The sequence below is a fragment of the Nuphar pumila genome, chromosome 6 (assembly GCF_984573655.1).
Source record: "Nuphar pumila chromosome 6, dmNupPumi1.hap1.1, whole genome shotgun sequence".
NCBI classification, from domain to species: domain Eukaryota; kingdom Viridiplantae; phylum Streptophyta; class Magnoliopsida; order Nymphaeales; family Nymphaeaceae; genus Nuphar; species Nuphar pumila.
The window spans coordinates 29,601,578-29,615,517 of NC_143254.1; the positions used below are offsets into that span (position 1 = coordinate 29,601,578).

The 13,940-nt window shown below is 37.7% G+C and overlaps 1 protein-coding gene across 1 annotated transcript; it reads left to right on the forward strand.

The window, feature by feature from the left end:
* Positions 1 to 1,981: 1,981 nt before the first annotated feature.
* On the forward strand, positions 1,982 to 10,010 carry CEST (death domain associated protein). The gene is made up of 6 exons (XM_090011458.1): positions 1,982 to 2,400; positions 2,466 to 2,510; positions 4,765 to 4,878; positions 7,248 to 7,328; positions 9,433 to 9,603; positions 9,695 to 10,010. Exons 1-6 carry the CDS (start codon positions 2,107 to 2,109, stop codon positions 9,782 to 9,784), a joined length of 795 nt encoding a protein of 264 aa, XP_089867584.1. The 5' UTR covers positions 1,982 to 2,106; the 3' UTR covers positions 9,785 to 10,010.
* The last annotated feature ends 3,930 nt before the right edge of the window (positions 10,011 to 13,940 follow it).

The window sequence follows — 13,940 nt, forward strand, 5'->3', positions numbered from 1 at the left end:
TGGACACGAAGCCACTCCTTACAAGAAGATGTAAGGAGGACCTAAAGCAAAACTTTTTTCAAATAAGGAATATATACTTGATACAATCAATTATACCTACAATAGAGTTGGAATCTCATGATCTGAGCTGTTTTGACTCAGTTTAACCTCATAAATGTGTTCAGCATGTTAGATTTAGTGAGAATCGACCACAGGATCATATTTTTTCATAAAAAACTCCCTTTTATGAGTAAAAAAAATCAATGCCTTCATAGTTGTTGATTTTTGGATCATCCAAAAAACCTATAGGTTAGATTTTTCATGACACAAAAAGCCGGTTTCCAATAATAAAAGCATATAGATCACATCTATGGTGTTTGTTGTAAGAAAAAAAGTAAAAATTAAAAAAAAAAAGCCTTTTGCACATAAGGTTATAAATGGATCAGATTTAACCGAAATCTGGCAATATATCCAACATAAATTGCAGGTTTTGGATTATAAAAGAGTCCTGTTAGTCAAATCAAAATCCAATCCGAGCATGTTCTTGGACCTTATTTTAAGTATCCGTATCAAACAACAATATATTTGGAGGTCCAACCCGGATCTCATTCACTTGCATCCGATGTTTAAGGGATCCATTTATATGAAGTTGCTCTTCTATATATTTTGGTGAGCAAGAAATAGCGGTGGATGACTGTTTCAAATATTTGGGATCTATCATTCAAAAGAATAGATAAATTGATGGAGATGTAAATAATAGGATTAAGGTTAGGTGGATGAAATGAAAAAGTACAACTGGAGTGTTGTGCGATCATAGAATGCCATTGCGGTTGAAGAGAGTTTTATAGGATGACAATTAGACCCGCTTTACTATATGGTACGGAATGTTGGGCTGCCAAGAGACATCATATTCAAAAAATGAGTGTAACTCCGATGTGTATACTTCGACGGATGTGTGGAAAGACACTAAAAGATAAGATTCGGAACGAGAAAATACGTAAGAAGGGTAGGCATTGCATCCATTGAAAATAAGATGAGTGAGAATCCTTTACGATGGTTTGGGCATATTTGGTGAAGGCCTGATGATGCTCCAGTAGAAATGAAAAAATATATTAGCTAAAAGAAGTTGGGGTAGGCCTAAGAAGACTTGAATGGGGATGATAAAAAAGAATATGAATGCTTTGAACCCCACCGAGGACATGACAGTGAATAGAAATGATTGGAGGAGAAGGATTCATGTGAAAGACCCAAAATGATTTTCTTTTTGGTTCATATCGCCGACCCCAATTGTTTGGGATGAAGGAAGGCGTTGTTGTTGTTGCTCTTCTATATATTTTGTGCGTGTATTTGAAGCAATGTTGTCAGTATCGGTATTGGCCCTGAATCGTTTGGCCACCTATTAGGCTGTATATGCCGATACTATACTCAAGTGAATCATTTTGTATCAGCCAAAAAATAATAAAAAATATTATGTGTTAATCTTTGCGTGATAAGTATTAAAACTATTAAAATAATATAAAATATTTATTTTTATTAAAAAATAACCGATTCAGAGGTGAAGAGTATCCATTTTCTGCCGATGGGCCGATACTGATAACATTGATTCGAAGAAACAGCTCTCTTCCTTGCGCATTGTGATTGAAGTTGTGTGGCTCATCTATTTTTGAATCTTTTATGCAGAAAAAATACATAGGTTTGCAGACGTGGCAGCAAGACAATGCTCTGCCTGATTTTATTTTGTTGGCATTTTCATAACTTGTTCTAAGAGGGGTCCACTGTGAGAAGATGTAAGTGAGAAGCCGTAAAAGTAACTCCAAATTCACCCAAACGTCAAGCCAAACCAGTTATTTCTTACCCGTTAAAAAAGTATGAACTAGTTGTTGAATAAACCCAACCAGCTAATTGTGTCAGCATTTAGCCTGGTTTTATAAGCACAACCAGAATTCAGATAATCATTTTCTGCATCCCCCCCATCAAACAAAAGTAAGCACACACTCACTGAGATAAGCATGCGCAAGAGAGAGAGAGAGAGAGAGAGAGAGAGAGAGAGAGAGAGAGAGGTAAGCGCTATCCGTTGGCGTTGGTGGTGAAGAGAGAGAGAGAGAGAGAGAGAGAGAGAGAGAGGGCATGGAGGTGGTTGCTGGGTGCCATGGGAGGGCCGCCTTCGTCCCTCATTTTCCCTCCAGAAACTCTCTCTACGCCAGACCTTCTTCTTCTTGTTCTACCTCTTTTTCTGCTCACCATCACCACCACCGTCGTTGGTCTGCTGGCGGTGCGCTCAGGCATCGTCCGGCGGCAGCCAGGAGGCGCGTCGTCGCCCTGGCCTCATCTTCCGCACAGGAGCAGCAGGACGCCCAAGTTGGTGCCTTTCCTCTTGAACCCACCGAGGAGGACCTCGACTGCATCCGTCAGATCAAGATGGTCTCTCTCTCTCTCTCTCTCTCTCTCATTGGGTGTTGTTGATTTTAGTTCTTTCGATTTTGAAGGTCTTGGAGCTCCTCAAAAAGAACAGAGACATGCTGTTTGGTGAGGTACTCTCTCTCTCTCTCATACAAAATTATGTGAATGATGTGAGAATATAGAGAAGTTACAGATGGTCGGTTTACACTTTCAAACAATGAAGAATTTGGATTCGTGTATGCTAAGTTTGGTACGCGTGGAGTAGATTTCAATTGCAATTGGGTTACTCATATTCGTTCCTATGAGCTTTCAGGATCTTCCTCAGGGCTATACGTTGGTCAAGATGCTATTACTTATCATCAGTGGAAAGTTTTTTTTTTAAATGAAGTTTGACTATTTTGAGCATTATTTGATGATTTTCAATCACAATGAGACTTTTTGACACAAACGGAAGATGGATGCTGAAGGAGCTTATCTTAGTGATGCTGTCTCTGATTTGGAATTGATTACTTGGGAGCATGGCGTACCCAATACATTTTTTATGCACACAGTATCATTGGTTTTCCTAGAGGTGTTCTGTTTCCACAAAATGTATGAAACAAAGTGGACCCCTCTATCATAAACTAATCTTGATTTTCTTGCCTATGTTAGTGGTGCAAAGTTGATAAACTAATCTCATTCCCTCTGAACATTTTCACGCATTGTTGCTTCTATACATACAAGATGCTTATTTGAGATGTATTTCTTCTCACAAAAGCCTCTTATCAGTTAGAATCTGTGCATCTAAAGGTTAATTTTGTGATGAGCTAAGACGTTTACTTGTGCCCTGAACATTACAAGGTCACAGATTTCTTTTTTCTTATACGGTTGTACCTATGCATGAGTGACTCTTGCAACTGTGTGCATGGGAACAAGAGTTATCTGGAATGCAGACCAACATTGGAAGTGAAGGATGTTCATGAACAACTAGCAACGATAGGTAAATGGGATAATGTTGAATGGGGAATGTGAAAGGAGCTTAAGTGGAAGCAGTGACGCATCGTAACTTGGTTCAACCGTAAAGAGGACAAAATGCACTATTTTGAAAGCATGGTTCCAGCTTGTGGAAGTCCATTTGGAAAGTGGCAGTCGGTGGGAGTTTATGCATTTGGAAAAAGGGTAGCTGCCAAATCTCGGTGGGAGTTTATGCATTTGGAAAAAGGGTAGATGCCAATTCCTGGATTTGGCAGCTACCATCTCTAGGAGGTGGTAGTTACCAAATCCATGATTTAATACCAATACGAAAGGGAAGGGGTCTCACTTCTCCGAAATGCATAAACTCCCATCCCAGCTACCACTTCCAAACATCCACCATTAAGGTAGTTTGACCATGATTTTAGCAAATGCTTTAACTCCCATCTCGGCAACCAGTTTCCGTAGAGTTCAAAGGACCGCATACACAAATAGAGAGGGCATCCTTAGGGCTATGTCATAGGGACACGTTATTTGGAGTGCCATGTCTAGGGGACATGACACATGGACATGCTATGACATGTATCTGATTTATATTTTATGTATTTATGATTAATAAATATATATTTATTTATTAAAACTATTGAAAATATTTTTATATCATAAAAATCATATATTTGTATCTCGGATACATATTGTATCCATGTCCGAGTCCATATCCATGTGATGAATATTATGATTGCCATAATTATCTTTGAACCTTGTCTCAGCCCTCTGGAAAAACCTTGAATTGACAAGCTCCGCCATGTAATTCCCATCAGTAAACTCTATTACCTTTTAGTGGAGTTTAGAATTGTGAATTTTTGGTGGTCAGATTGCAAGGTGCCAAGGCTGGATTGGTCGCAAATGTGCTTCAGAGAATATTAGAGAATTTGAAATCAGACATATTAGATAATATTACAGCCATGTGCATAGTCCAATTCTGGTTTATACACTAGTCACAGCATTCTGGTTTATAAGATACTCACAACCTTCATGTTTCAAATTCCTCCATACATCATTTGATCAGCAAAATTGGTCCTTTATGTATGCTAGTTTGTGTTTTTGCTGTCTTATACACAACCATTGTATTATAAACAGACAAATGATACAAAGCTATCCTTATTCATTTCACTGTTCAAAACCCTCAAAATTTTAGTGCCTAATCAACTGTATTTGGCTTGCTGTTCATAAGCAAGATTTCCCTTCTGTATTCACTTACCTGCTGTTATGTCTCTTTCTTGATGTTTTGCCTCTTTTGCAATTTTAGGATAGATGATGTCAACAAAGCAATGATGGAACTAGTCTAACAATCACATTCACTTTTGTTAGCCAGATTGATCTTATTTGTACCATAAACCAATGAAAGTGTTTATTTTGTTCTTTTGGTTTCAGGTCAAATTAACCTTGATGATTGAAGATCCAATAGAAGCCGAGAGAAGGCAAACTTTAGGTGTTGATGATTTGGACTATGTAACCAGGGATGAACTAGTGGCTGCTTTGGAAGATGTATGCACTTCACTTTGCACTATGCCATTCCTTTTGTGTACATGTATATTCTAGTAATCTATATGTTCTGGTTTTTCCTTGTACTAATCTTGTGCAAGTACTGAGCTATTGATAGCATCCGGTTGCTATCAAGAGTCAAGCATCGTCAAATCATAGTTTGAGACTTGGGAGAGTATAGTCGGGTCTTGGGTAGTGTAGATCTAATGGGTCGGGTAAGGAGTTACGATCAACTCTGTTATGGCTGAATAAATAAAGGTTGGAGTCCTAATTGCAAAGTGTGCTTTTTGCTATTGAATGAAAATTGTGGAGGTTCGTCTACCTCGAACCAGACCCTAGACTCTCTCTCTCTCTCTCTCTTCCCACCACATCCTAGCTCCCCAGCTATTTTACACAGACTCTTCTAACAGGGCACTGCACCCACGTTGCACCCGCACCCATGCGAGTGCGACACTTGGACATGGCTTCCTTTGTGTCAGGTGAAGTCAACCACACTGAGGTCCATTTCTGTCCAAAAGTAGATTCAGTTAACCTTAACCGAGTCCAGTCTTATCTATATTATATATATAAATACATAAATGCACACATATACACATAATGTTAACTTAAAACTGTTAATATATATATATATATATATATACCCTCCCCACACCCCCCGCACTCAAGCTTTTTGAAAGTGCCACATTGCCGCATCCGCGCCCACACCTATTTGACGTAGCTCTCCGGATGCTTGATTCTCATTCATTTCTGTTGGATTCCTTGAGGGTGCTATCAACTATCTCTTCTGCTGTATAATAACAGGCCATATATTGGAAATTTCATCCAGTGGTTTCATAAGGTTTCCATCATGAAACAATATCTAGTGTTGGTTAAAATTAATACCCTGTCATAAATACAAGAATGGGAAATAGTGGGAAAGAAGCTGGAAAGGAAATGTATTACGACTGTAGGGTATTGTACAAGTTTTTTCAATGTTTCTTTTCTGCTTGCCATTCACTAGAAATGCTAAGTCAAATATCTTGATTGCTCATGTGATATCGTCTACCTTTGGTCTTAATGGTGATCCTGTAATTTCAAATATTCAAATATGATATTCTCGGGATATTTTTAATGGCTGTTTAAGGCAATTCTCCATCTTTTAGTTTTCTTCTTATAAGCATGTTACACAGGATTCAATCTGATGTTTAGATCAGAAGTATCGATCTCTATTCCTTTAGGAGGAAGAATCAAGCACAAATTTTATTTGATGGATAAGATTCTACAGTTTCAGAAAGTTATTTGACTTCTCTTTTCTTTTTAGTTTTATAGCTTGAATTGTTTTTCATGATCTAAAATTATGATATTACTTCAGCTTCTCAAAATTGTTTTGAAGATAGAAAGAAAGATTAAAACAAAAGTAAAAGAAATGAAAAAATATTATTCTCATGTAACTAGAGAATTATCCTATCAGATCATATTTAAACTATTGTGTTATTTCATGTTCATGGCATTCAGTGGATGAAGCCATCAGCAACTATGAATGAAAAAACAAAATCATTATTCTTTGTCTTCTTTTAAACAACTAACTAAAAAATCAGTGAGGCCATATTTCTATGATTTGATTGTCTTTGCACCCTAAACTTAGGGGTTTCAGGATTGGATTGGATGAAAAAAAAAGAGAGTATCATTTTGTGCCTAGAATTGCAGTGGGTTTGTTGTATTCATGCATCATCGTCACCTCTCATGAGGAGTTGTGGTTGATGATACCAATTTTTTCTTCTAAATTCTCTTCGTCCGCCATCACATACACATGATCTCCTTTTAATTAAGGTATATGCTTTTACAAAATGAAACATGTGAATGATGGAAAATGCAACTGTTATGATGTTCACTTTTCAAAAGGCTTTGGGTTACTGTTGATAAATCATCTGTTAACCATACTTTTCTTTTAGAATGGCGGTGGGTTCATTGTATTCATGCATCTCATCGTCACATCTCACTTGGGAAGTTGTGGTTGATGATACCAATTTTTTCTTCTAAATTCTCTTGGTCCACTATCAAATACACATGGTTTACTTTTATTTAAGGTATATCTTTTTGCAAAATGAAGCATGTCTATGATGGAAAAGGCAACAACTGTTATGCTGTGCACCTTTCAGAAAGGCTTTGGGCTATTGTTGATAAATCATCTGTTGACCATACTTTGCTTGTAGAATACATTCTCAAACTGTTTTCTATGGTCTGTATGGCATTCAATTAAAAATCTTGTGCTTATGCGTTACTGGGTAGTACTAGAAAGCTTATCTGTTTCATAAAGTGATCATCTATTGCCTCAACTGCTAATCTTTGCCTCATTCATTTGTTAACCGCCTTCAGTGGACTCATTGTTGTAGGTTAATGAGGGAAGAATTCCTGAAAACCGTGTTGTTCTTCGTAAGCTTGCTGAGGAAATGATGCAATGGCCTAATCTTGAGGTACAAAAAGCATAATAAACTTGAAAAAAGGCTAATTGTGCAGTATTTATTGAGATTATAGCTTACTATGTTGGATACTCTTTGGTACTGTTTGTTGTTCCTGTGTATGTGATTCTTCAAGATGATTGGCAACTGGTATATCGAGACTCACAGTAGGCTCAACCACACTATGGTGGTTCCTAACACATCATTCCAATCTTCTCTTCTACTTCATGCATCATATTTAACACATCTTGAAATAATTACTTACTGCTAATGAAGATGTTGATGAAAACACCAGTTCCCGACAGATCTGATGTCGTCAAACTATTCTGATCAGCTACTCAATTGACATGTTTTACTTGTACTTGGTGTAGAAATCAGCAACTTGAGTTTTTCCATATGCTTTTTGTCTGAAACTTCCTACAAGTCTTCTCTCATATTCTAGTAAATAACTGTATTATTTCATTGTCTCCTTTTACTTTGTTAACAAAAATGGTTATTTCTTGTATCATCCTGGATTTGTGTCATGGATTTTTTAGGATAAACAACCTGATGGTTATCCAATCTCAAAGACGAGTACTTTTTTATGTTTAGGTTGTTCCTCTGAATATTGGTTACTTTTAGTTTTGTTGTATACTAGGATGGTTCTTTTTAAGAAACTCTCCCCAAAAAAGAGACAATTTATATACCTTTTGCTTTTGGTTTACCACAAATTCTCCTGGACTATTTCAAGATCCCGTCTGGTTTTTGCAGTGAATACATCATGCTGGTGGATCCTGGAAAGGAGGCGGTGAATGAGAATTCCTCCCATTGATCCTAAAAACCAGTGTTTTCCCCATCATTAATGAAAAAAAAAGAAAAAGAAAACCTAACCACCTCTTAAAATCCTCTAAAACTTTGGCTTCTTTCCTTCCAACACTACCTCTGGAGCCAACACTATGTTAAAATATGTTGTATATATATACATATTCTGTTCTTTTATGTAAACTGAAATACCCATCAAGGGTATTTCAGTCTTTTCGCTTATGTAATAGGTGTCAGTCCACTAGGGGCTGACTGAAATTATTTTTGTTTTTCTTTTTTAAATATTGTAATCAATATAGCTGTTGGGCCAGTCCAACTAGACATAGCCGTTGGGGCTGGTCCAACGTTTAGTTGGACCAGCCCATATGTCTTTAAGTGTGCCTAAAGACGTTGGACCAGCCCATGTGTCTTTAAGTGTGCCTATTTAAAGACACACTATACCTTGCAGTTAATGATGCTTTTCTAAGCATTTTTGTGGTTCAATACATATTATTTTTTCAGTGTTTTCTTTGTGATTTGTGTTTGGTGATTATCTCCTTTGTGAGATTGTAATTGGTCCATTGGTGGCCCTTTTTGTATTTGTGCTCTCGTGTAGCCCTTAGTGGCATTCTATTGTATTTGTATTTGTTCATTTCACACTATCACCATCATCAGGCCATCTTTCAAAGCACCACAATCCCCACTTTTCATTCATCCCCAAATAGAAACTCGTGTGCATGTGCAGCTTGAGGCCTTCTCTATCAAGTTGACCACATTTAGTTGGTGAAGAATGAGGTTAAAAGAAGGATATCTATAATCCATTATTTACCGCATCTGGACATAGGTCATTTAACCTAGGATCCTCTACAACTTGGTTTCTTTCCTTCCAGCTTTACCTCTACAGCCTCCACCATCACCTCCATCAACCCATCTTCCCAAAGCACTGGAACAATTTATCTTGGTGATGACTTCATTCAAAAGAATAACATGACTTTGTATATTGTGGATTCTCACCTGAAACTCTTTTCTGATGACTCATCTGATGTCATTTTTAGTTTGAACTTCTGTGGTTCTGTGTATTTCAGGCCAGTGAAATGCATTTGAATTAGAGAGCTCAAGCAGTCTGGAAATGACTAGAGGAAATGTTTGATTGAAAAATTCCCCTTATATCTATTTGCAGGATTTGCTTTTAAATGCCATCTTTATTGCCTCTCATTTTGATGACGAGTGTGGTCCTGTCCTAGAGTCAAAAGCACAAGTCTCATACATAATTTTCTATGATGCTTTCATTCCTATCCAACCTTTGTTTTTGCATCATTTATTTTCCCTCACTACTTAGGTTGAAGCAACGAAGCGGAAGCCTAAAAAATCACTGTATGCGAAAGCAACAGACACTGGCATTGACCCTGCATTGGCTGCCAAAAGACTCAACATTGACTGGGACACAGCAGCAGAGATCGAGTCTGCTGAAGATGATGATGATGAAGAAACTGAAGTGCCTCCGGCAGTGGTTTGCCTCGTCCAGTTGATTCTCATTCTTATGATTTTTTTTTCTGGTGTTCACCATCATATCTGACATAAAAATATCAATGCGCTTGCAGGGATATGGTGTGCTATACTTGGTAACTGGTCTGCCTATTATTATTGGCATATCAGTTGTGCTGATTCTGTTCTATAATTCACTGCAGTAGCCCATCCCATACTGGTTTTCTGTTGCAACATGCTTGCGGCTAATCCTTCCCCTGTTGCATCACTGATAAAGTTCAAGAGAATTTCTGTTGTAATATTGTTTTACTATGTGGAGGTACCTTTTCATTTGTATTTTGGTGGCTGTGAACCTGTTATAATTCCCTTGTTCATATTACTATGTATATCAATATGTACGAAATGCATTATTCATTTTTCTTTTCTTTACAATTCATCATACTATTATCCACTTTCGCTCGTATTTGTGAATCCTTATTTTGCCGCAGCGTTACAAATAAACCGGTCAGAGCCTCAGTGGTGTTTATGGTAAAGGTTTTGTAGAATTGAAAACTTATACCCAAAATGTCATCAATTTTGCATCACAGACTTCTTGTGTTCATAGAATGAACCGCATGGCTAATGATGTGATAGCATTTGTCCTTGCATCGCTATATTTTTCTATTTATTGCCACAATTCTAGCTTTGTAAGTGTGAAACTGCTGGCTTGACTTGTAGATGCTACTGATGGTCATCTTATCTATGCTCTTTTTTGGGGGAAAATTCCATTTAAGAGCCAACCTTTTGCCCCTAATCCCACAAAAGAGCCATACGTTTATGGATTTCCTTATAAAAAGGGAGTTAGATTCATCACTTGGAAGTGAATGCGGTGATATTCCGATGTGAACCTCTGTTTTTCTGGAAACTGCCAAACAGAGACCTCTTAAGTAGGGATGCACACCAGCCGAGCTTGGCATGTTCAAGCTTGGCTCACCCAAGTAAAACGGTGCTCAGGCTCGGCTCGAGTCCGGGGGGCTTGAGCCGAGCTCAGCTCGGTTCGTGAAGCTCATCCTGAGGGCAGACTGAACTCTACTAACCGAGCCGAGTCTGGGCCAGCTCGGTCCGGGCTCAGCAGGCACTAAGAGAGAGAGAAAGAGACTAGCAGAGCTCGAGGGCGATGGCTTCCCTTCTGCACGTCACTGGCGACGAGAGTGTGCTTCTACGCGTGACCCATTCCAACCTCCCATTTCTCAGCGGATGTCCGCTCCTCCCTCCAGAGCACCATCGAGTCTCGACCCTGATGGGCAAGTCGTTGGGCTTTCGAAGCAAATGTGGGCAGTTCAAATCCCATGGTTTTCAAAATCTTTTACCACCGTGGGGGTTGCTCACGTGGCCAGCAGGGCAGTTGTGAAGGTGCCGAGATGAAGGCACCAGATAAATCCCCGTGTCCATAGCTTTCAGAGGTGGGCCACGATAGTCAAGATGGTTGTGGGACCCCACTTGGGGTTTTCCTTGCTTCGGTAAGGGGGAACTCAAGAAAATCATGTTTTTTTTTTTGTTTAAAAAAGACCTCCACCAGCTATTATTCAAGTTACCACTGGGGTTTGAACCTGCAACGTCCCACCACAAGTAGACGTGCACTGAGAGCTCCTACCAACCACGCAGAACCTCGTTGGTAAGAGAATCATGTTTTTCCAAAGTGTGGGAGGTTAACTTGAGGTCTCTATTTGTCAGTTTTCACGAGAACTAACACATTTTTTGGAATTAGGGGCAGAAGGTTGTTGACCTTTAAATGGACTTTTCTTTCTTTTTAGTCATCTTAACCATGCTTATTTTCTAGACCTTATATATCAAAAAATGTAAAGACCTTCTGGGATATAATGCTTAGATGGTTGAACTTGGTATAACTTTGTTGTTGCTTGAACCATAATTACCAGAAGCTTTGTAAGAACTTGGGAGCTTGCTTTATAAGTGAAATTGTGATTTTTTTACACTTCATAAACTTCATTAGAAGTTTGAATCTTGAGAATGGAAAGCCTACCTTTTAGCATAAATTCAAACTTTCTTCATGTTGGAAATACACTTTTTGTTTTAAAAGAATGCATGTTTATTATAAAACATGCCTGTATGATATAATTTTTTGGTAAAAAAAAATTCTAATATGTACAGCTTACCTAAAAGTATAAGTTCTATCCAGTTTTGATGCTACATATCATGTTTGCTTCCATTGTTGCATCTTATTCACTTCCTCTTATGCTTTCTAAATGCATGGTTCTTTGCACATTAGGGGTATCCTATACTCACTTCTAACTTCACATTTTGTGCTTCACTTTTCACTTTTCATATCGATGTCTTATCTTGGTAAGTATGGTTTAAACTTAGGGGCTCATTCAAATGACCCCTCAAAAGAAAGTACTAACTTTTTTTTTTGAAAGGCAAGATGGGGTTGGGCAGACCCCCACCGGTTATTATTCAAAAGTATCACTGGGTTTTGAACCTGCAACGTCTCACCACAAGGAGACGTGCACTGACGGCTCCTACCAACTATGGGGAGCCCCGATGATGACTACTATTTTTTTATTTGGCATGGAGAAACCACCATTATGGTTTGGGCATTCTGTTGTGGACTGAGAGGTGTCACGTTTACTGTGAACCTGAATGCAAAACTCCATGAATACTTTTAATTTTTTAATAGGCAAGCTGGGGTTAGGCAGACCTGCACCAGTTATACAAGTGTACCATTGGGTTTTGAACTTGCAACATCTAACGTGCACTAACTGCTCCTATCAGACAAGCTGAGCCCCTGTTGGTAAAAAAAACTTCATGAATACTTCCCCCTGTCCACCAGGGATAGTTTCTCATTTGGCTTTGGCATTGACCGATGGCCTCTGATAGGTTGGTTCTCTACCAATTGACAACCCATTGTGGGTGCTTGGAGAAGAAGAAAAATGTGAGGAGTGGCGGAGGAACCCTCTTCCATTTGAGAGACAAGTAGTTTGTCAATTTTGTGAGCATCATAATCATACAACCCGTGCATGCTATGATATTTTAAAAGTGTTTGCAACCATGACAATAGTATGCAATACTCATGACCATCAATAGTGAATACCATGGATAAGATAGTGTCATGGTTGGAAGTGAGTCATATTTGCCAATTTTCAGTACATGTAATCTTTCTTTGAAACATGAAAATAAGTCTTTTATGTTAAAAGAAGTTTTGCATGTATCTTTTATTAAGAGAAATATTTTGTCAGTAAACTAAATTCTCAAGAGATAATCATTATTTATTTTAATTTGATTCTAATGGTTTTTGTGTGACTACTACCCATGACTGGTCGAACAACATGATAAAGAGAACTTGTCTCTTGAAGTTAGTCACGCTAGAATTAGTAATAATCAGTTTAAATTTTTTTGATGAAGTTTGTCACTGCCAGTTGGGTCATCTTGACTTTAAGGTTTTAAAAAAACTTGAGAAAAATAAATTTGTTTTACTTAATAATGGTTTTGAGTTATGTTCATCACGTGCCATAAGCAAAATCCACAAGTTGCCTTTTGCTAAAATTGAATTTTCAGTTCAAGCTTCATTAGAGCTTATACATGTGGATCTTTGGGGACTCGCGTCTAAGTCATCTCGTGAAGTATATAAGTTTTACTTTTTGCTTCTTGATGATTTTAAAAATTTTTATGGTTATTCCCGTTGGTCAAGAAATTTGATGTTTTCTCATGTTTCATAAATTTCAAAAATATTGTTGAAAAGCAAATTAATGATCAAATCATCCATAATGATGGTGGTGAAAAAATTGTTAGTAATAAATTATACATTTTTTAAATGATTGCAACATCAAACATTAGTTGTCTTGTCTTCACACACTCGAACAAAATAGTATCGTAGAGAGAAAACATATGCACATAGTTGAAACGGGTTTGACCCTATTGTTTCATGCTTCTTTGGGTCATAAATTTGGGGTAGATGCTTTCAGAACTGTCGTATATATTATCAACTGTCTTCCTACATCCAAATCTTAGTTACAAATCCCCATATAAGCTCCTTCTTAAATGTGTACCTGGTTATGAGGACCTTAGAATTTTTGGGTGCATGTGCGACCCATATTTGGTTCCTTATGTCAAGTCCATAATTGCTCCAAAATCCAAGCCTTGTATTTTTTATAAGATATGGTTCTAACTACAAAAGATACATATGTTATAATCTAGTGACCAAGAAAACATTTACATCAAGACATATTATTTTTTTATGATTTTTTTCCCTTTTTGATGAAAAAAAAGAACGTGCATCCAAAGAAGTGTCAAATTGAATCCAAAACCAGAAACTCAATCAAGTCAATAGTCCAACCTCACTTAAAACTATAGAAAGTCTTTCCACAA